Source organism: Desmodus rotundus, chromosome 6 (genome assembly GCF_022682495.2).
Source record: "Desmodus rotundus isolate HL8 chromosome 6, HLdesRot8A.1, whole genome shotgun sequence".
Lineage (NCBI taxonomy): Eukaryota > Metazoa > Chordata > Mammalia > Chiroptera > Phyllostomidae > Desmodus > Desmodus rotundus.
Genome location: NC_071392.1, coordinates 91851604 through 91871480, shown reverse-complemented (window position 1 = coordinate 91871480; position 19877 = coordinate 91851604). Strand labels below are relative to the sequence as shown.

Sequence of the window (19877 nt, the reverse complement as noted above, 5' to 3'; positions counted from 1 at the left end):
TGCCGCTCCGCACGCGTCCTCGGCGGGCGTCCAGTCCCGGGGCACGTCTCCGGGAGCTGCTTTTGCATTAGTCCCTGGACCCCATTCGCAAACGCGGGTCTGTGGGTTCACCGCGTTTGTCCCGGGCGGTATGCCGCGACGGGTGCGGGGGGACTGGGATTTCTTCTGAGCCGGGTGTGACTTCTGCACCCACAGAAATTGGGGTTGATTTCAGGAGAAAAGAGGAAAGTTTTTGAATCTCTGGAGTTTCCTTTCAAATCCAGTAAAACAAATTCATTTTCATTTGTGACAATCCATATGTTTAGTCCTCTACACAATTTTTTAGAAAGCCGTGTTCTGAGTATAACTGTAAACGTGAGTTTATTGACTTTTCTGGTTATTTCCTTCTTAATCGCCCAGCATCCGTAAAACCACGCTGGACCAGCACGGGCTCGTATCCCTAAACCCAGGTGGGCCCCAGGGCTTGCTCCTCCGGTGGGGGGCGCCCAGGTCAGCAGCACGCCACCCCCACCCCACCCCACACTGGTTAGAAGTGCGTGCAGGCGGTCGCCGGCCCGGCCTGTCCTGTGTGGCACTGCATGGTGCGGATGGGCCAACGTCTCTGTGCCCTCTGGGTGCTGGGTGCACTGATGCCCCAGAACGCTCTGCCATGGAAGTGACACCTGTCCCCCCCGAGCGACAGCGTAGGACCGCCAGTCAGGTACGCCGTGCAGAGTGGAAAGTCTGTCCGGTAGCCGCCGTTCCTCCGGCTGTCCTCACTGCTGCCGCTCGAGCCGTGTCGTGGGCGCTGAGCGCCCGGACCGGGGAGAGCCGGGTGGGGCGGCCGCCTGCCAGCAGGGCCCTGTCACAGGCGGAGGCTGAGGGGCTGCTTTCCTCACCAGAAGGTGCAGGTGGAGCCAGCGAGTGTGGTGGGAGCACGGTGAGTCCCAATGTCCCCGAGAAGCGTGTCTCTGGTAACTCGGGATGTGAGTCTGAAGTTCTGCTTAAGTAAAAATCTGCATTCTGCATAAATGCAGAGAGAAGCAACACGCTTCGATGAGAGTGGGGGCCCGTCTAGCGACAGCGTTGGGTCACAGCTGAGGGGAGAGCATTCCACGCCCGGTAGCTGGCTGGCCCGGGAGCCGCGCATTCCGCATTCGGAGGCTGACAGGGGCCCGCTGTTAGCAGCCTCAGACCTCCCCCTTCCCCGCTTCCTTTGTCCATGGGTGCCCATCCTGGGCCCTCAGCGGTCAGAGAGCCCTCTGTGTCCCGCCCTTCGGCCCCTTGCCAGGAAGTCCCGCCGTCCTGCAGACACCCTGCCCCCAGCCAGTGTGCTGCCAATAAGAGCTCGATCAGACGGCAGGCAGTCAGGCCCTTCGCAAGAGGGCGTTCCATGGGGTTCACTGCTCTGCTCCTGTGTCTAAAACACCACGCACAGAAGTTAATTTTAAGCATGTTTCAAGGAGACGCTTGTTGCAGGCATGAGACCATCCAGTGGTCCCTGAGCAGAGGTTTGTTTGGGGCGCGCCTCTGCCGCACAGGAAAGTGAGCTGCACGGTGTGTGGCAGCCAGGCAGGCGCTGGGCGGCTGCAGGCGGCCCAGGTCACTAACACGGGGCGTGTGCTCTGTCCTAGGAGAAGTACGCCTGCGCGCTGAAGAGAGCCAGCCTCCGGGTCGTCACCCCCGACTGGGTCCTGGACTGTGTGTCCGAGAAAACCAGGAAGGATGAAGCGTTCTACCACCCTCGCCTGATTATTTATGAGGAGGAGGAGGAGGAGGAGGAAGAGGAGGAGGAGGAGGAGGAGGTAGAGAACGAGGAGCGAGACTCGCCAAATGAGGGCAGTGCGGACGACAAGTCCAGCCCTGCCAGCTCTCAGGAAGGGTCCCCATCGGGGGACCCACAGTTCTCGCCCAAGGCGGGCACTGTGAAGCCGAAGGGGGAGCTGATGTTCGACGACTCCTCAGACTCGTCCCCGGAGAAGCAGGAGAGGAACCTGAACTGGACCCCCGCCGAAGTCCCGCAGGTGGCGGCGGCCAAGCGCCGGCTGCCGTCAGGCAAGGAGCCGGGCCTCATCAACCTGTGTGCCAACGTGCCGCCCGTCCCTGGGGGCATCTTGCCTCCCGATGGCCGTGGGGGCCTCATGGGCTCGGGGCCCAGCCTGCAGAGCCCCGAGAGGCGCGACGTGGCGGCTGCCTGGAGCCCCGCCGTCCGGACCCTGCGGAACGTCACCAACAGTGCCGAGGTCCCACAGGCGGGCCGGCCGCCCAGCGTGGCGCATGTGAGTCCTGTCCGCACCGCACTGGCGCTGCTCCCGGGGCAGCGGCCAGTGCTGTTCCGGGTGGGTCTCGGGCGGCCCGCCTCTGCGCAGGCCTGCAGGCACTCACTGACGGAGTGTCCTGGGCTCACACTCCAGCCTGTGTGGTGACTGTGCCTCCACCCGCGGTCCCGCAGCTCCCCACCCCTCCCCACTTCGCCCTGCAGCCCTCTGCCTGTGCTGTCTGGGCATCTGTCCCTGTCTGTCTGTCTGTCCATCTTCTCTGGATGCCACACGTCTTTCTCTGTCTGACTCTCTGTAAGTCACTTAAAAACTCAATGCGGGGTTTTAGAATTGAACCCTGCGGTCTGTTGCGTGGCCCTTGCTTCACTGTTTTCTCTCTGTGGCATGGTCTGCCCACTCGCGGTGTTCACTGTGGGAGGACATGGGTCTCCTGTGTGTGTGTGTGTGTGTGTGTGTGTGTGTGTGTGTCGAGGACAGTGGTGGGGGGAGGCAGTGTCTAAAAAATATTTTACTTGTTCAGGGAGAGGGGAAGGGAGGGGAAAAGAGAGAGAGGAAATCAGCGTGACAGAGAAACAGTGATTGGTTGCCTCTCCGTGCAACGGAACCAGGGAGCAAACCTGTGCCCCTTCAGTTTGCAGGCCGGCGCTCAGCCCACTGTGAGCCACAGCAGCCGGGGGAGGGAGGCAGCTTTAGGGGGGCAACTTCAAGCAACATGAGCGGCTTGAGGGGACGAGGAGCAAGGCCCATCGTCCCGAGGGCGTCTGTGCGAAGTGGCGGGAGGAGATGGAGTGGCTGCACTGTGCATGGGGCCCTGGACCCCTGGGCAGGAAGGGAGATGGCAGAGAGCCACGGAGTGGAGCTCTCGCACCGTGGGGCCTTCCTGGAGCAGAGAGCAGCCCAGGGGCTGGGGTCTTGGGGAGGTGGGAGCACCGTCAGGGTGAGGGGTGATGTGTCCCTGCAGGGTGGGGACCGGGAGGCGGCTGGTCTGGAGTGGCACGTGCAGACGCAGGGGGCTTGGTGGGATGTGCCTGAGGGGTGTCTCAGGGCTGGGAGAGCCGGGGGACGACCATGCCCAGCCCTGGCACTCAGGACGCACTCTCTTCTTCCTCTTCTTCTTCCTCTTCCTCTCCTTGGTGGGGGTTCCAAACAAGTCGTCCACGTAGAATAGAACGGAGAGTATTTTTCAGATACAGTGAATCTGGGTTGAATCTTAACTTTCCTAAGTTCACACTTAGATGTAGAGGTAATGTCCCCTGAAATGAAGTGACTTCACCAGGGAGTGTGGGCCTGTCTCTCCCTGCAGGCGGGACTTCTGCAGAGGTGCCTGCCCTGAGGGGAGCCTGGGGGGCTCGCCCGGCCCTGACACCAAGGGTGTGATCGGTGAGGCCTGGGTGCAGAGCATCTGCGCGCTCCCAGCGACGTAAGAGCATGAGGGTGCTCTGCCACTGACATTTCAGAAACACGAGACAGTCAGTGTAAAACTGGATCAGGGAGTTGGGGAAACATGGCCAAGCATCAGAACCCCGCTTAAATTGCAGACTCTCAAGGGTTGGGAGCCATGTGGCGTGCATCCCAGCGCTTTCTCTACTGCAGCGGCTGCTGTTGACCGACTTGAACAAAGACCGGCAGTTGGGAAGGAGAAACTCCGCCGATAGGCATTGCAGTCACTGTGTTCTGTGTGGCCCGTTGGCACCGCGCGGAGCAGTGGCTAGTCGTCCTCCCTTTGTTCTTCAGCGCGGGTGGGTCTGCCCCGGAGGCAGCGGAGGGCGGGGGCCCTGTGAGGACGCAGGTGTTCTCGGTCCCGCCCAGACAGGCCCGCTGCTCTGGGTGGTCAGCTGAGCGGGGCTGGCCTCTGGCGCCCCTACCATGGGCTCCGTGTGGGGAGGCCCATGTGGCCGGGGAGGGTGCGCAGGGTTGCAGCACGGGCAGCCCACTAGCTGGCCCTCTCTGTGGTGCCAGACGGCCTTAATTTCCTCACTGCTCCCCACCTTGGGTCGTTGTTTCTGAGGGTGGAAATACACTTGCAAAGTGAAGACCGTCAGCTGGTACCAACAGCTGCACAGTGACAACCTCCCTCCCAGGGGCCCCCACGGGACGCCGGTCTCCTGTGCCAGGGTTAGCGTCCCCTCTACTGTGCCGGGCGCCGTGCAGCGCCTTTAAGGGGGGAAGAACCAGCTGTCCTGGTGCCCCGGGTTTGTGTGCCTGTTTGGGAAGCGTGGAGAGACTCCTGCTGGAGACGCCTGGTCTATAAGGCCTCCTTGGAGACGGAGCTCGGCACCCTACCCGCTCCATTGTGGGGTCTGACTTCAGCATTAGACTCAGTGGCTTTGACACTAACTCCAGAGCCACTGCCCTTGCAAACTAATACCTTTACGTTTCGGAGTCCATGTAAGTGGAAGATAGATGTTAAAAGCAAATTTGACATTTTTGTGTAGCTGTGGTTTACATTACAATTGAATTTCTAGAGTTTTATTCAAAACACGAGTATGTTTTCAGTGTGGTTGAGTTGTAGTGACGGAGCTTTCGTAAACTGCTCGCTCCTGGCGCCCGTTGGCTGTGAGAAGTTGGCTTCTGATTTGTTATGTGAGGATGTTGGGACACACGTCTCTGTCATTTCACTCAGCACCGCGCAGGATGATGGTCACCTGCCACCAGAAACTGGGGAGCCCTCAGCGGCTCCTCATGTCGTGAGGCTGGGAGGACCCAGAGGGAAATGGCCCGGCCTATGGGCTGTTCTCAGGTCGGAAGCACTTGCCCCTCTGAAAGCTCCAAGGCGTTGTGGGGAAGGCCGCTGACTCTGTTGGGGAACAGTGGAACAGTCACCGTTTTGACCAGCCTGCTGCTGGGCCGTTCTGTCCCGCAGGGCCAGTGTCCAGGCAGGGCGGCCGCGGACGGGGGGCTGGCGTCTGCCGGGGCGGCGGCCGTCTGTGCGGGCTCCTCTTGCTACTGCCATGCGGGGTGGTCTTCACACTGGACTCTCTCAGGACCTCTTTCCTGTCACAGCTGTGGGGAGAGGCGTGCCTGCCACTCCTGGGCGTCACGTGGTGAGGGAAGGTCTGGGGCGGGAGGGTGACGGGCTGTGCACTGCAGCACCTGACCAGGTGACGCAGGTCACTGCAGGCTGCGCGCTGCGAACGTTGCGGCCGTCTGGGGCGTTTAGTCCGTGCGCTCCAGTTCCACAGCTCACTCCACCTGACTCGGTTCTAGCAGGTGGGGTCTCCAGTGTGACCCTGCTTGTTGATGCTGGTGAGGCTGATTCAGTCCATTCTGAAGGAGCACGGGGGTGGTCTGTGGCTTGGGGCCCTTTAGCGGAGTGCAGAAGGACTGTGTGAGAGGCACTCCTGTTCTCCTAGTTACCGTTCATACGTGTGAGGGACCGCGGGTGACTTCACCTTGCTTTTGGTTTAGATCTTGCAGTCCCTCTCGGCACCTACAAAAAACATGGAGCAGCAGGTGAGCCACAGCCAGCGGGGCCACGCGCACGCCAGCACGCTGCTGTTCAGCCAAGCGAAGGGGGCCCCAGAGCCACATCCGTCGCCGCAGCCACCGCAGCACCCTGTCCTGCACCTGCCCCCGCAGCAGATCATGCAGATCCCGCAGCAGCCGCCACACCCGTTCCCACAGCAGCAGCAGCCACCGCACCCGTTCCCGCAGGCGCAGCCGCAGCCGCACCCCTTCCCACAGCCGCGCCCGCAGCAGCTCCAGCCCCTGCAGCAGCAGCTGCACCAGCTGCAGCAGCACCAGCTGGCCCAGTTACAGCAGCAGCAGCTGCAGCGCCTGCACCAGCAGCAGCAGCAGCAGCAGCAGCTGCAGACACATTCTGCGCAGCACCTGAGTCAGACGCCACAGGCACTGCAGCACCAGGCCCCGCCCCCGCTGCCCCTGCCCCAGCCCCCGCAGCCCCCACAGCCGCTGTTTGGACATGACCCAGCAGTGGAGAGTTAGTAATGGGTTTTTTCCTTCCATTTTCTCAAAAGCCTGCTCTTCCTTAAATGCCTGGAGAGTGTTTGAGGGTGGGTGAGGATTTATGTCAAAGTAGTCGGTACAAAATGGGGGCCTAGCAGGAACAGAGCGGTGAGAGCGGAGCAGGCACCGTCCTTGGTGCCTGGGATATCAGACGCGGGGTGGATGCGGGAGTTTGGAGCACGTCCGGTGCTGGGGACTGCCTGGACGTGGCCCGGGCCTGGCAGCGACTGCGCAGGGGCTCCTGCGTGGCGATCTCCACGCCGGCCAAGCCAGTGTGTGTGCAGCGGCAGCCCGTGCCCGGGGATGGCGGGGCAGGGCATGGCCTGCAACACAGCCCTTCCCAGTGAGCTGGTGGGAGGGTTTTAAGTTTTTGTGCGTGCATATTCATGGGCTTTAATTTTTTTTCTTGTACAATTCTAGTCCCGGAGGAAGGCTTCCTTTTGGGCTGTGTGTTTGCCATCGCGGATTACCCGGAGCAGATGTCCGACAAGCAGCTGCTGGCCACCTGGAAGAGGGTAAGGCTGTGCATCTGAGGATTCGGTTGGGTTTCCTCCCTGGGGCCCCTCGGCCGCCTCACCGAGATGCCTGCGTGGCGTCCTGTGTGTGTGATGAGGTTGGTTGTCCGCCTTTCCTGTGGCCCAGGGCCCATGACTTTCCTGGTCTTTCGTCCGCTTGGCCGTGCGGAATTAGGTTGGGCTCAACCGTCGGCAGGGTTCCTTTTGACGTGGCATCCTGAGGGGCACGGATTGCTTGTGTAAAACCCGGGTGTGGGAGTAAGGTCAGGGACTTGGTGACGTAGGACAAGCACCACCGACTTCGCGGTGCCTTAGTCACCTCTGTCTCTGCAGAGGCGAGTGCTCGAGAGCCCCGACTCCCGTGTGGCAGGGACCGTGAGTCTGCTGGTTCAGTGCGGCCTGCAGCGAGTCGGTTCATTGATTTGCTTGTGGCCTCTAAAGAAAAGAAAGTTCCATAAACGCTGTCCTTGCACACCACAGAGCAGAACCAAGTCGGAGAGTGTGCTTTGGAATGAGTGGAAGTGGGCTTCGGCCAGCACCCGTTGAAGTTGCTTCCCTGTGAGCTTCGTGGTGGCATGTGGGCCCCTGTGATGCCCCAGGCAGGTGGTAGGGCCCAGGACAACAGGTGGAGGAGCGGGACAGAAGACGGGGCAGGTGGAGAAGCAGCCACAGCGACAGACAGGAGGCGGCCGGGGGTCCAGCAGGCCGGGGGTCAATGTCCACGTGGCGCGTTCCGGGGGCTGGAGACGGAGCTTCTCTGTCGCGTGCCTCGCCACGCTGTGTGAGTCGCAGTGACAAAAGGGGCTGCATCTTAGCACAGTCGCTGGAGCAGTGTTGTCTGGGGCCGGCCTCTCCAGCACCAGTGAGCTGAGCGCCTTGGTTTGCGCGCAGCTTTTTAAATTCCGGCAGGAGCCTGGCGCCTTGTGCCCGCCAGAGTAGGGGACAGGGCAGTCCCCTCACCCCCAAGCTGGGTCTGGTTTTAAACGAATTCTTGGTGTGCACCAACTCTCAGATTTGCTGCCCTCCCACCCCCCACCCCTGCCTTTAGAATAATGGCCATTAGCAGGCGATTCCACCCCCAGGGCCACTGGCAGCGTCTGGGGACATCTCCTGTCCTCTGGTTGCGGGAGGCTGTCGGCACCCACCCAGTGGGGAGCCGGGGGGCCGCTGACCCTGCAGTGGGTGGGACAGCCCCGCGCACAGAGGTTGCTCGTCTCGGGACTGCTGGATCGAGACCCCCGTTCAGCGAGCAGCGGTCCATCTGTCCCTCCCACTGGACACTGCAGTTAGTGAGAGTGGGGCCTGTTCTCATTTCACGGGGCCTGGTGGGGACGTCTGTACATACGCTTCACGCATGTCTTTGTACTTGGGGGTGCTCAGCTGTGTAGAGACAGGACTGGCTGTGTGGGAGGCCATGCGGTGTGGAGTGACTGCCGTGCTGGTCCCGCGGGCTCGCTGCTGATAGCACTGCCCGTCTTGCCTGCAGATCATCCAGGCACATGGCGGCACCGTAGACCCCACCTTCTCTAGCCGCTGCACCCACCTGCTCTGCGAGAGCCAAGTCAGCGGGGCGTTCGCACAGGTGAGTGCCGCCGTGGTGGCTGGGGAGGACCCATGTGTCCTGGAGGGGGATGAGCACGGACTGTGGGCAGGCGGTGGCTGGGCAGCCCCCTGAGAAAGGCAGGTTCCAGGGTGCTCCATCTGCAGGGCCCCACGGGGTGCACGCTGCCCCCAGCTGTCCTCTTCTCTCCCAGAAGCCCCGCCTCAGGGCCACGCCCACATTGTCCCGCCCTGACAGGTGGCCCCCAGGAGCCTCTGCAGGAGGGGCCCCTGCTGGCAGCTGCCTGACCCCACATGGGGCCCTCAGGGGACTTATCCGGGCTCTAGGGGTATGGGGCTCACTATGCGTAGTCCTCTTGGGATGTCCGTTTGCAGGTCGTGACCAGGTGTCTCTCTTGCGTCCCCGGGGCAGGCTGCTGCTCCTGTTCCCGCTCGGTGGGAGCAGCACCTACTTGGTGCTGATGGTGACTGCTGCGCCGGCGTCGCCCTGAGTGAATGGAGGGCTGGGTGGCTTGGAGTTCTGTGATGCCCTGCGGGGGCTGTAGCCCCATGGCCTCCCAGAGCCACGTGCCCCCGCAGCGGCACGGCATGGCGCAGACGAGTCCTGTTGTGTCCGCAGGCCCTCAGGGAGAGGAAGCGGTGTGTGACTGCTCACTGGCTCAACTCCATCCTCAAGAAGAAGCAGCTGCTGCCCCCGCACCGGGCCCTGCACTTCCCGGTGGCCTTCCCCCCTGGAGGCCGGCCCTGTTCCCAGCATGTAAGGCCAGTGTCTGTTGGCCATGTGGTCCTGCCCAGGGGGAGATATGCCTGGTGTGGCAGCGTCTCCAACACTGTGCGAGGCTCTGAGGTGAACGGGGGGGCCTGCCCCCAACGAGACCGCCACCGGGCTGCCCTCCGTCGGCAGTTGTGTGCGCTCCACCCAAGTCGTGGCGGACGGGCCAGCGCCTCGAGTGGAGGGCCGACCGACGCCCATGCGCCCCTTGCCCTCCCTAGTGCAGAGAGTGCGGCTGTGTGCGCACGTCCCCGGGAGACAGCCGGCGTGGGCACTAGCCCCGGGCGAGCCGAGCTTTACCGAGTCTCCTCTTCCTCCCAGATCATCTCCGTGACTGGGTTTGTCGACGGCGACAGGGACGACCTGAAGCTGATGGCCTACCTGGCGGGGGCCAAGTACACGGGCTACCTGTGCCGCAGCAACACAGTCCTCATCTGCAGAGAGTAAGCACGGCAGCAGGGCGCTTTCCCTTGGGCCGGGGCGGCGCCGGGCTGCCGGCATGTCTGCGGCCGCTGTGCAGGTCGCAGGTGTCGCTGAAAGGCAGTCTGTCGGCAGAAGGCAGTGGCATGCGTGACAGTGTTCACGCATGTCCGTGAAGCACAGAAAGGGGGTGAGAGGAAGAAGTGACACACATGTCACTGTCATTGGGCTGTGGGAGCGAGGTAGACACGGGACCAGTAGGCGACGTCACGTGGCCCAGCCCGCACCTTGGTGTGGCCCCGCTTTGCGGAGGCGCCCCCGCCATCTGACACGAGCACTGGTGTTCACGTGTGCTCACGGGCTCTGTGGGGAGGGAAGACGCGTGCGCGCTGCGCGAATGCTGACGCTCACTCGCTGTGCTCTCTCCTCCGGGAAGGCCGGCCGGCCTGAAGTATGAAAAAGCCAAAGAGTGGAGGATTCCGTGCGTGAACGCGCAGTGGCTCGGGGACATCCTGCTGGGGAACTTCGAGGCGCTGCGGCAAGTCCAGTGCAGCCGCTACACGGCCTTCAACCTGCCCGACCCGTTTGCCCCCACCCCGCACCTCGTGCTGAACCTCCTGGGTCAGTGGCCCCGCCCCCTCTGTGGCCCGACAGCTGTCCTGACCCTTTCGGCCCCTGCTGCTTTCCCACACTTCCCGCCTCCCGCAGGCCCAGGGCTTTTTCACAGACGCTTAGAGAGGGCAGGGCCCTCGGGGTTCTCCAGCGGTCGCGCAGCCCTGAGAGGCCCCACCCCTGAGGCAGTCCCCCTTCCCCTGTGGTGAAGTCGGACTGAGTCCTCGCTGTGTCGCCACTGCCCTTGGGTTGACTGGTGCTGCACAGGTGGCCGTGTGTGCTTGTCACCCCAGGGAGGGCCCGTGCCCGCCACACACACCATAGGCTCTGACTTGCCGAGTCCACTGAGCCGGGTGTCCCTCAGAAAGTGGCCGTTCAAGTGCCGCCTCCAGATGCTGCCTTGGGAAGTAGCCTGTGACACTGTCCCCAGCAGCTTTGACCCTGAGTGCACTCCTCTGTGCTTCTAGCCATCCTCTGCTCCCTCTGCCTCTAGCGCTGGGCTGCCAGCCCATCCTCGGCATGTCTGAGTGTGGCGCCACACGGGGCCGCGTGCTGTGGTGCTGGCTGTTAGCCCCACTCATCCCTGGCAGTCCCACAGTGGCCACACCTGTTCCAGAGCGGGGGACACACAGCTGCTGCACTGCCTCCTCACGGGCCTCACTCAGGACAGTAGCTGGCTGGATGCACACACCTTGTGGGGACAGCCTGCTCCTCCAGCCCCTGTGACTCGGTGACAGTCCTTACATTCGTCCTCACGATGCTGTCAGCTGGGCCCCTGTGTGTCTAGGGTGATGAGCCCCAGAAAACCCCACTCTTCCAGAGTGTGCTCTTCAGTGTGAGCAGTGCCTTGTTGTAAGAATCACGTGTCTCTCTTCTCCAGATGCGTGGAGAGTCCCGCTGAAAGTGTCCCCAGAGCTGCTGATGGTAGGTCACATTGGCGCCTCGCTTGGGCTGATCTGTGTCACAAAAACAGGCGGGCGTGTCTGCTGTTGCACGTGGAGAACTTGGAGTGCATGTCAGCCGCAGCGCCGTGTCCCTCGTCACTAATGCGTCCCGGAGGGGCTCGGGCGAAGACGTGCCCTCAGTGCCGCAGGGGCCCCGGGCTGCACCCTAGACACACAGCTCGCCCCAGGGGCGGCAGGGTGAAGGGCGGGGACATGCTTTCCTCGTGTCCTAGGTGGCGTCCCAGGAGGCAGGGTCCTGGCACAGTGGTTGAGGCCCTCAGGTGATACCTCAGGTGGTACCTGAGGTGTGGGTAGCCCCTTCTGCGCAGCGCTGGTTCTACCTGTGTGGCCCAGTGGGTCAGACGTCGTCAGCGTTCCTGACACTGTTTTCCAGGTGACCGAGGCAGGCCTTGTCTGCGGTGGGCTGTTGCCTGTCTGGCCCCTCGGCAGTGCTGCCGTGCTGTTGTTGAGGGAGCACGTGTAGGGTGCAGGCGCACAGGCGTGTTCTCGCCCGTGCCCCCCGTGTGTCTGCGGGGGACTCGCAGGCCTTGTCTGACGCTTCCCGCCTCCTCCTGGCTGCAGAGGGCCTGTGCTCATGTCTCCCATGGACTGAGGACTCGCTGTGGGTGTCGGCACTCTGGCATGGCCTGGTCGGGGGGCCTGGGGGCTGCTTTCTCCTGCTGGGGACCCCGTGGTCACAGCAGTCCGTCCTCTCTGCTGTGATAACCCGCGCCCGCTCCATACCAGCAACAGCAGGCCTCTCCTGGTCCACGGGAGGAGTGATGGGGACAGGGTCACCTCACATTTCCCTCCCTGGCCTCGTGGTCCTGTCCTCAGGCGGCGTCTGGCCCAGGTTTCTTGTGGCTTCCTTGGTGACTGAAGGCTGCATGCCTGGGGGCCCTGGGGGCTATCCTCCCTGTGGCTGGCCCCTCTCCTGTCTCTGCAGTTGCCCCCGGCAAGTGCAGTTTGGAGACTAACTCTGATCGCAGGAAGTAGAGTTGAGGGCGGTTCGCTTGCAAGAAGCGGAAACCTTCCCGCCGTTGTTCGCAAGGCTCGAGACCCCGCGTCCGCAGGGCTGAGAGGTCAGGTCTTCCCCGCAGCAGTGCGTGCGTTTCTCTCGGGGCTCCGCTCAGCGGTGAGGTTGAGGAAGCGCAGACTGTGTGTAGGGAGATCAGCAAGATGCAGAATCAGTTGTCTCAGATAGTAAACAAAGGAAAGGTCTTTTTGGAAGAAGTCATCGGTCGGCCTCAGAGGCTGAGTGTGGGACACTGCGGGGACAAGGGTCTCCTTTGGGGCTCAGTGGGCCTGGCGGTAATGCTGCTGGTCTGACTGTCGGGTGAGTCTGCGGGCCTCAGAGGCGCCTGGCTGCTTCAGGAGCGCTGTTTCGGTGTTTGGGGGGGTGATTGGATTGAGTGTGTTTCCTAAACTCTAAGTGGGGTGAAGGAAGAAAAACCGGAGAGTTCTGAGATGTCCTGGGAGGCCGCAGGGCTCCGTGACCGGGGGAGGCAAGCTGGGGGGCCCCCGAGATTCTGGGCACGTCATCTGCTGCTCCTGGCATGCGGCGTCCGTGCTGTGCTTGTGGCAGGCGCAGGTCGAGAGTGGGGTGTGTCCTGCATTGAGGGGTGCTGGGCTCCCCGGGTGCAGGTCTCTCGGAGGCCCCTACCTTGCCTGGGTGAGAGATGATGTACACGATGTTTTAATTCCAGGGCATGAGGCCGTCCCCCAGGCTGAAGCAGAGCGAAGGGACCAGTATCCAGCCCTGCTCGAAAAGAGCCCGGTACGCGCTATCCCTCGCCCTGGCGGGCTGCCTCCCGGGCTGTTGGAGGGGTGGTGGTGGGGGTGTCCCTGGCGTTGTCCCAGGAATCGGGCTTGAAAGGGCCTGCTTGCTGCTCCACAGCCTTGTTGCGACGCCTCTCATTTTATCGAAAGGGTGAATGGGCCGGTTCCCTCTTTCCTTCATTCTAAAAAGAAAACCCCCCAGCAGACTCGTGTTCTTTAAGCAGCCCCTTCCTGGCTCCCCAGGATATGGTGGCAGCCCAGCCCTGCGCACCCTAGAAAGCGCTGGCTGGGGCGGGTGGGGCGGGCTGGGTGCACTCGCCAGCAGGGGGCCAGGGCGCTCAGTGGGTGGTGTGGCCCCGCCCTGCGGCATAGCCGGCGCAGGGCCGGCCAGGGCAGCGTGCACTGCATCCGTCCGGAGTGCAGAAAGCCGTCCCTGCGGACTGCTCTCAGGACAGCCCAGCTGCTCGGTGGCTGCCGCCGTCCCCAGCACCTTCGTCATTTCTATTCTGGCTCCTCAGCAACCCCCAGCCACACAGCCTGTGAACCGTTCAATTTTATAGTAGAGCCAGAACTACAGGATTACAGTTTTTAACATATGTTACCAAAATGCCACAAATAGGCTTGAGATTTATTTTACCTAGGCTGTCTCATGAAATCTAAGCTAAAATTTAGTAGGATGTGAAAGATGTAAGGAAACGAAAGGACTGAGGTTTGATTGCCAGTATGTGCCTGAGTCACAGCTGGTTTGTGCTGCTGGGGTCGGGGCCGGGGCCGGGGCCAGGGTCTGGGCTGCAGGAGGGGTGGACGGGGGCACCATTGAGCTGGGCCCAACCTGAATGTTTGCCTTCTTTTTAAAGCTAATTAAAAAGAAAAGCCAATTAAAAAAATTATGAAAGGATCTTATTTATTTTTAGACAGAGAAAGAGAAGGGAGAAAGAGGGAGAGAAACGTCAGTGTGTGGTTGCCTCTCGCCCCCTACTGGGGACCTGACCGGCAACCCAGGCATGTGCCCTGACTGGGAATCGAACCTGTGACACTTTGGTTTGCAGGCTGATGTTCAATCCACTGAACCACACCAGCTAGGACCAGTTTTAAAAATTTTTAATTGTTTATCTGAACCATGAGTTGGGGGCCTGCCTGTGGGTGCTGAGCAGTGCTCAAGCGGTGGGTGCCCATGAGCCGGGAAGAAAGGACAAGTACCTCGCCATGTGTCCCCTCAGGAAACCGCTTCAGCTCCAGGCTGGGCGTGCTGGTGAAAGCCCCCAGTGCCAGGTCCTCAAAGGCCTTTTTTTACTACTTTTTTTTCAACTAACAACATAAACTTTTGTAATGGAAGCAAACTGCCATTCCAAAAATAGTTTTAGCGATGGAAAAGATTTTATTTATTTTATTTTAGAGAGAGGGGAAGGGTGAGAGAAAGAGAGAGAGAGAAACATCAATGTGTAGTTGCCTCTTATGTGGCCCCCACTGGGGACCTGGCCCACAACCCAGGCACGTGCCTTGACTGGGAATCGAACCAGCTACCCTTAGGTTCGCAGCCCATATTCAGTCCACTGAGCCACACCAGCCAGGGCTTCATAGGCCTTTCAACGTGAACAGTAACAGTGCCAAGTTTCCCATGTGTATTTCACAGGATCGAAGACATACCAGCACCCACGAAGAAGCTGGCGCCAGAGCTGACACCTTTGGTGCTGTTCACGGGGTTCGAGCCTGCCCAAGTGCAGCAGTACATCAAGGTGACCAGCCCTGCGGGGGCTGCAGCGGGGGCCCCGGGCGCGTCCGTGCGCTCACTGGGGGCTTGTCCTGGTGGCGGGGGGGGGGCCCAGCCACACAGCCAGGGGCTCCCGGCTCGCTGCGGGCTCTCCCACAGCCCGACACCCGCCTCCTGGGCTGTGGCCATGAGGTGCCAGTGAGCAGGCTGCTGCCATGCGTGCGGGCGAGGCTGCGAGGGTCCCTCCCACACAGACGTCCCCCCGGGTGAGAGGGACGGGCCCCTCAGCCCTCAGCTTGGGACCACAGGCCCCCTGAGGGTAGCTCCCCAGGTCCCAAGGTCACACGGGAGTGGTGTGTTTGTGATGTGCTCTTTGAAGTAGCAGCACCAGGGACGTGGGATTGCGGTTGGGAGGGGTTTGGGGGCGGGGGCTGTGTCAGCTGGCCTGTGTCGGGTGTTCACACTTTCTTTTTTTTACTTTTTTTATTGATGTTCAAATTCGCTGTCTCCATTTTCCCACCACCACTTCCCTCCGCCCTACCCACTCCCACTTCCCACCCTCAATCCCACCCCCACCCCCGGCTCTGTCCATGGGTCCCTCATTCCTGTCACTTACGTCCCTCCCCTTCTTTCCCGTGTTATTCCCCCCCTTCCCCTCTGGTCACTCTCCGTGTGTCATCGATTTCAGTGTCTCTGGCTATATTTTGCCAGTTTGTTTTGTTAATTAGGTTCCACTTACAGGTGAGAGCATACATTTTTCTTTTAAGAAAAACAGTTATAAATGCTACTATTATAAATTCAGTATAATTTCATTCTTTTTACCTTTAAATTCAGTCCAGTTGAGACCATCTTTTCTGTTTGTGTCTGGTCAGTTTTCATGCTGTCATTTTTAAAAACAGACGCCCTGGCCAGTGTGGTCAGTGGGTTGAGCTTCGGCCTGTGGACCAAAAGGTCGCCGGTTCAATCCCCGGTCGGGCACCGGCCTGGGCTGCGGGCTAGATCCATGGTTGGGGGGTGTGCCGGGGGTAACCCATCGATGTTTTCCTCCCTCTCTTTCTCTCTCCCTTCCCCCCTCTCTAAAAATAAATAAATAAAAGTCATAGAAAAATAAGAAGAGGGACAGGAGGTTCAGTGTGCCTCAGGAGCCCACGTCTCGGCCTCACCAGGCTGGTGCATCCCTCGTCACCACAAAGGAGCCGCTCCTGCTCACTCACGCCTGGGGCTGTGTGGCTGGCACCCCAGGGGGGTTCGTGCCCGATCTTCATTTCTGTGAAAGCAATGGCAGAAATGGGCCTTGTGCACTCTGCCCCTCCCTCTCCCCCTGCAGAGATGCAGGCTGGGTTTGACCAGCTCTTCTCTTCTGTGGCCGAGGACCGTGTTCCTCGGCGTGTCCTGGCTGTGGGGCCCGCAGCCCTCACCCGCGTCTCTTCTGCCTCTGGCCTCCAGAAGCTCTACATCCTCGGGGGTGACGTCGCTGAGTCTGTGCCCAAGTGCACGCACCTCATCGCCAGCAAGGTCACTCGCACCGTCAAGTTCCTGACAGCCGTCTCGGTGGTGAAGCACATCGTGACCCCCGAGTGGTTGGACGAGAGCTTCCGGTGCCAGAAGTTCATTGGTGAGTGGGGCGGGGGCGCCTTAGGGCCAACCTGCAGCCTGCGGGCAGGGTTCTGCCCTGAATGTCCCTCCATTTGCACCCTGCAGACGGCTCACCCTGTTTGTTGCTCAGGGCCGCTTTCTGCTCCTGGTGACACCCCCCACCCCCCTCCCATCGCAGCCCCGCTCGCCCTAGAAATTCTCACCTCAAGTCCTCGCTTCTGTGTGGGCCCTTTTTGTTCTTTTTTAACCAGTCATTTTTTAAATTTTTTCTGTATTTATACATCCTTGGTTTCTTCCACCTTACACCCCTGAGAACGGCTGATGGGTTGACTTGTGTTCCTAGCGACTGTAAAACTTCCTTGGGGTGTGCTTGCTCTCACCCAGGACGAGGACACCAGCCCACAGACTAAGGGGGGTTTTCACGTTTTCTTTTTTTTTTTCTTTAATTTGTATTTATTTATTTTTAGAGAGAGGGGAAGGGAGGGTGAAAGAGAGGGAGAGAAACATCAATGTGTGGTTGCCTCTCGCACACCCCCTACTGGGGACCTGGCTCACAACCCAGGCATGTGCCCTGACTGGGAATCAAACCAACAACTCTTTGGTTCGCAGGCTGGCTCCCAGTCCACTGAGCCACACCAGCCCAGGGTGGGTTTTCACATTTTTAAAGCACTGTGTTACAACTGTAGGAAGGATGGTCTGTGGCCAAAATGGGGTGGCCCACACGTCCTGAATTTGTGTCACAGGTCTGTCCCCAGTTGCCGGTCCTGAGTCTAGGTCCTTCCCTGTTCCGGACGTCTGACGAGGGTGCTCCCAGGTGGGAGTTCTGTGTGAGGCTATGTGGTTATGTATGCGCGCACGTGCACACACGCACACACGCACGCACACTGGAGCGAGCCCGTGGGATATAGACGGACGTGTTTGTAAGATGAGGACGTCTTGTGACCTTGAACTTGGCTATTTAAGTCTTACTCTGACGGTTCTGGAAACCAGTGGATTTAAAGTTACCGGAAATCTTCAGACTTTGCTAAAAATGTCCTTATAAAGGGCCCTATACTTTACATTCTTAGAAGGAACGTGTGTTTGGTAATAGGTAACGTTTCACTCATGGACTGAGATTAGCTAATTGAGTCGAGGGTCCCTCAGGTCCTGGTGGCCATGGCCCAGAGACGCAGGATGTGCTGGTAGCTGGGGGCCCGCCCCTCCAGGGCTGGGCCACCCCCAGGGTCCCCCAGCACGGACCTGGGAGGAGGGGTCTGCCGGTGGGGCGGGGCCTGTGGAGGAAGTGCAGTGGGCACAGTGCCCCAGCGGCCAGCCCCCTGCCCTGAGAGCCCTGCCGTCCTGCTTGCAGATGAGCAGAGCTACCTCCTCCGAGACGCAGAGGCCGAGGTGCTGTTCTCCTTCAGCCTGGAGGAGTCCTTGAAGAGGGCGCATGTCTCCCCGCTGTTCAAGGTAACTCAGGCGGAGCGACCGGAGCCTTGGAGGGCAGGCTCTGAAAGTCAGAGCTCTCGGGCCACATCGGGCCTCCATTTCTGCTCGTAGGCAAAGTACTTCTACATCACGCCCGGGATCTGCCCCAGCCTGTCAACGATGAAAGCCATCGTGGAGTGTGCGGGGGGGAAGGTGCTGTCCAAGCCGCCGTCCTTCCGGAAGCTGCTGGAGCACAAGCAAAACAAGGTGGGCCTGGCAGAAGCGCCCGTCCCCCAGCGCGGTACGCAGCGCTGCACGGGGGCCCACATGGACCTTTGTCCCCGCAGAGCCTGTCGGAGATCGTGCTGGTCTCCTGCGAGAACGACCTGCACCTGTGCCGCGAGTACTTCGCCCGGGGCATCGGTATCGCTGGCGGGCCGGGGGGCGGGGGGCCAGGGGGCCAGGGGCCGGGGCGGGGGGGCAAGTGCTCACCACACTGCTCACGGGCGTCATGTCCGCTGCTGCTTCCAGACGTCCACAACGCGGAGTTTGTCCTCACCGGGGTGCTCACGCAGACGCTCGACTACGAGTCATATCCTTTGGCGAGGGCCAGGCTCAGGGGCTGCCCTGGCAGGTGGGACCCGAGACCAGAGGTGTGGGAGCCTGCAGGGGGCATCTTGTCTTCACCCAGCGTGGGCTCTGCCTTTCCAGGCCTTTCCTCCCGCTCACACGTGTGTGTGGGGCTTCCCTTTGGACGGGGAGAATTGCTTAACACTGACCCGCTGGTCTGTGGGAGTCATGGGGGAGGGGGTGCGGGGCTGGTGCACGTGGGCAGGTGGTGGGTGCCGCAGGCCAGGGGTCAGGAGGAGGGCAGGACACAGGTCACCAAGTCGGGGCCCTCCCACACTGTCACTGCCCCGCCCCTTCTCGGGAGTTGTCTTCCTCAGCGAGCCCACGTACAAGTTCAACTGACGTCCCCACCGCGGTGCCTGGTGCTGCCCCGTCCCCAGTGTGGGCTCCGCCGTGAATGGGCCACCGTCCCGCCCGCCCTCGTTCTCCAGCTGCTTCCGGAGGGGACAGCGCTTAGAGCTGGAGGACGTGTTTAAGTACATGTGCTGCATCTTTAGGATGTGCGGTTTTACTGAGGAACATAAATTATGTTTTGTATTAAATGACTTTTAAGAGTCCGCATCAGGTTTTATGATTTCTTTGCCGGGTTTTTAAATGTTTTCAGACTGTTGGTGTGGGTCCCGTGTGGACAGTGTAAATAAGACTTGCTATCTCTAAATTATGAATTTGAAGATTTGAAATGTTTTGTACTTTCTTTGTATTCCTTACACGCTGTTCTTTTATATTGATATCCTGCCCACATTTTAAATAAATGTACTTTTGAACTTAGAGTGGAGCGATCCTTTGTTATTTTGTATTTTTTGCATAATTTATGTTGTCCTTCAAGCGGGTCGCTTGAAGTAACTTCAAGGAATAATATTTTCTAGCGACTTTGTTTCCAAAGTAACTTCCGGTAGTCAGCGCCCTCTAGCAGTGCAGTAAGGGAACTCCCAGGTTGAGGGGCCGCCTAGCAGTCACAGCGCCCAGCCCTGCCCAGCTCGGCCCAGCTGCTGTCTGCTCCCCACACAGGGGCTGCTGGTCTCAGCTGAAACCAGCGGGAGGCCCGAGTCCTCCCGGGTCAGTCACCTGGGAGGTTGGTAGGCTTATCGTGCTGGCCCCTGTACACACTCACCCACAAGCACACACTCAAACACACAGACATGCACACTCACAGCCACATACAGATACAAACCCCCCCCCCACACACACACCTGGCCACATGGTCCTTTTTCCCCCAAATACATTTGAACTTGGGATGGACTCTGCTTTATATAAAAAGAGCAGACACTTTCGGAGTCTGGCCACAACAGCATCAGAGTCTGAGAGCCAGGGCGGGGCTTGCACAACCTTGGTGAAGCTGCCGATGCCACGTGCGCCCGCGGCATCGCTTGTTCTGGCAGCTCACGAAAAGCAGGGACACCGTGGGGCTAGGGAGACAAAGCAGCCTCTTTGGACCAACAGCTCAGGATACAGCACAGAGAGGGGTTGATGGCAGCCTGCGACCCCAGAGATGATTACCAAACCGAGGGCCGCACACACGGGCGCCAGTGCTGCTCCCAGAACAGCCTGGTGCGATCCCTGGAGACGGGCCCCCCCGAGGACCCGGCTCTTTCTGGGAGGAGGCACCGGGCGGACTGCAAGCAATGGAGGACAGGTTCGAGCAAGGACCAGCGGCTTGGGACCAGGGACACCTGGCGCGAGGGCCCCACCCCTGCGGGAGGCTGCAGG

The 19877-nt window shown here is 60.5% G+C and overlaps 1 protein-coding gene across 6 annotated transcripts in view; it reads left to right on the top strand.

Annotated features, from left to right (window-relative positions):
- Positions 1-18938, top strand: part of PAXIP1 (PAX interacting protein 1) — a 29450-nt gene extending 10512 nt beyond the window's left edge. For 2 of the 6 annotated variants that reach the window (XM_053926684.2, XM_053926683.2), the window contains exons 6-21: positions 1614-2258; positions 5667-6198; positions 6645-6739; positions 8226-8321; positions 8919-9056; positions 9393-9514; positions 9928-10112; positions 10984-11027; positions 12754-12824; positions 14460-14562; positions 15984-16152; positions 17482-17582; positions 17673-17807; positions 17888-17963; positions 18072-18132; positions 18497-18938. In XM_053926684.2, the coding sequence (XP_053782659.1) occupies positions 1614-2258; positions 5667-6198; positions 6645-6739; positions 8226-8321; positions 8919-9056; positions 9393-9514; positions 9928-10112; positions 10984-11027; positions 12754-12824; positions 14460-14562; positions 15984-16152; positions 17482-17582; positions 17673-17807; positions 17888-17963; positions 18072-18132; positions 18497-18512 (2589 nt within the window). In that variant the 3' untranslated portion in view covers positions 18513-18938. Of the gene's footprint in view, positions 1-18; positions 920-1613; positions 2259-5666; positions 6199-6644; positions 6740-8225; positions 8322-8918; positions 9057-9392; positions 9515-9927; positions 10113-10983; positions 11028-12753; positions 12825-14459; positions 14563-15864; positions 16153-16876; positions 16948-17481; positions 17583-17672; positions 17808-17887; positions 17964-18071; positions 18133-18496 lie in introns of those variants that run through there. The other 4 variants (XM_053926685.2, XM_053926686.2, XR_008427111.2 and 1 more) reach the window with 4 other exon arrangements.
- The last annotated feature ends 939 nt before the right edge of the window (positions 18939-19877 follow it).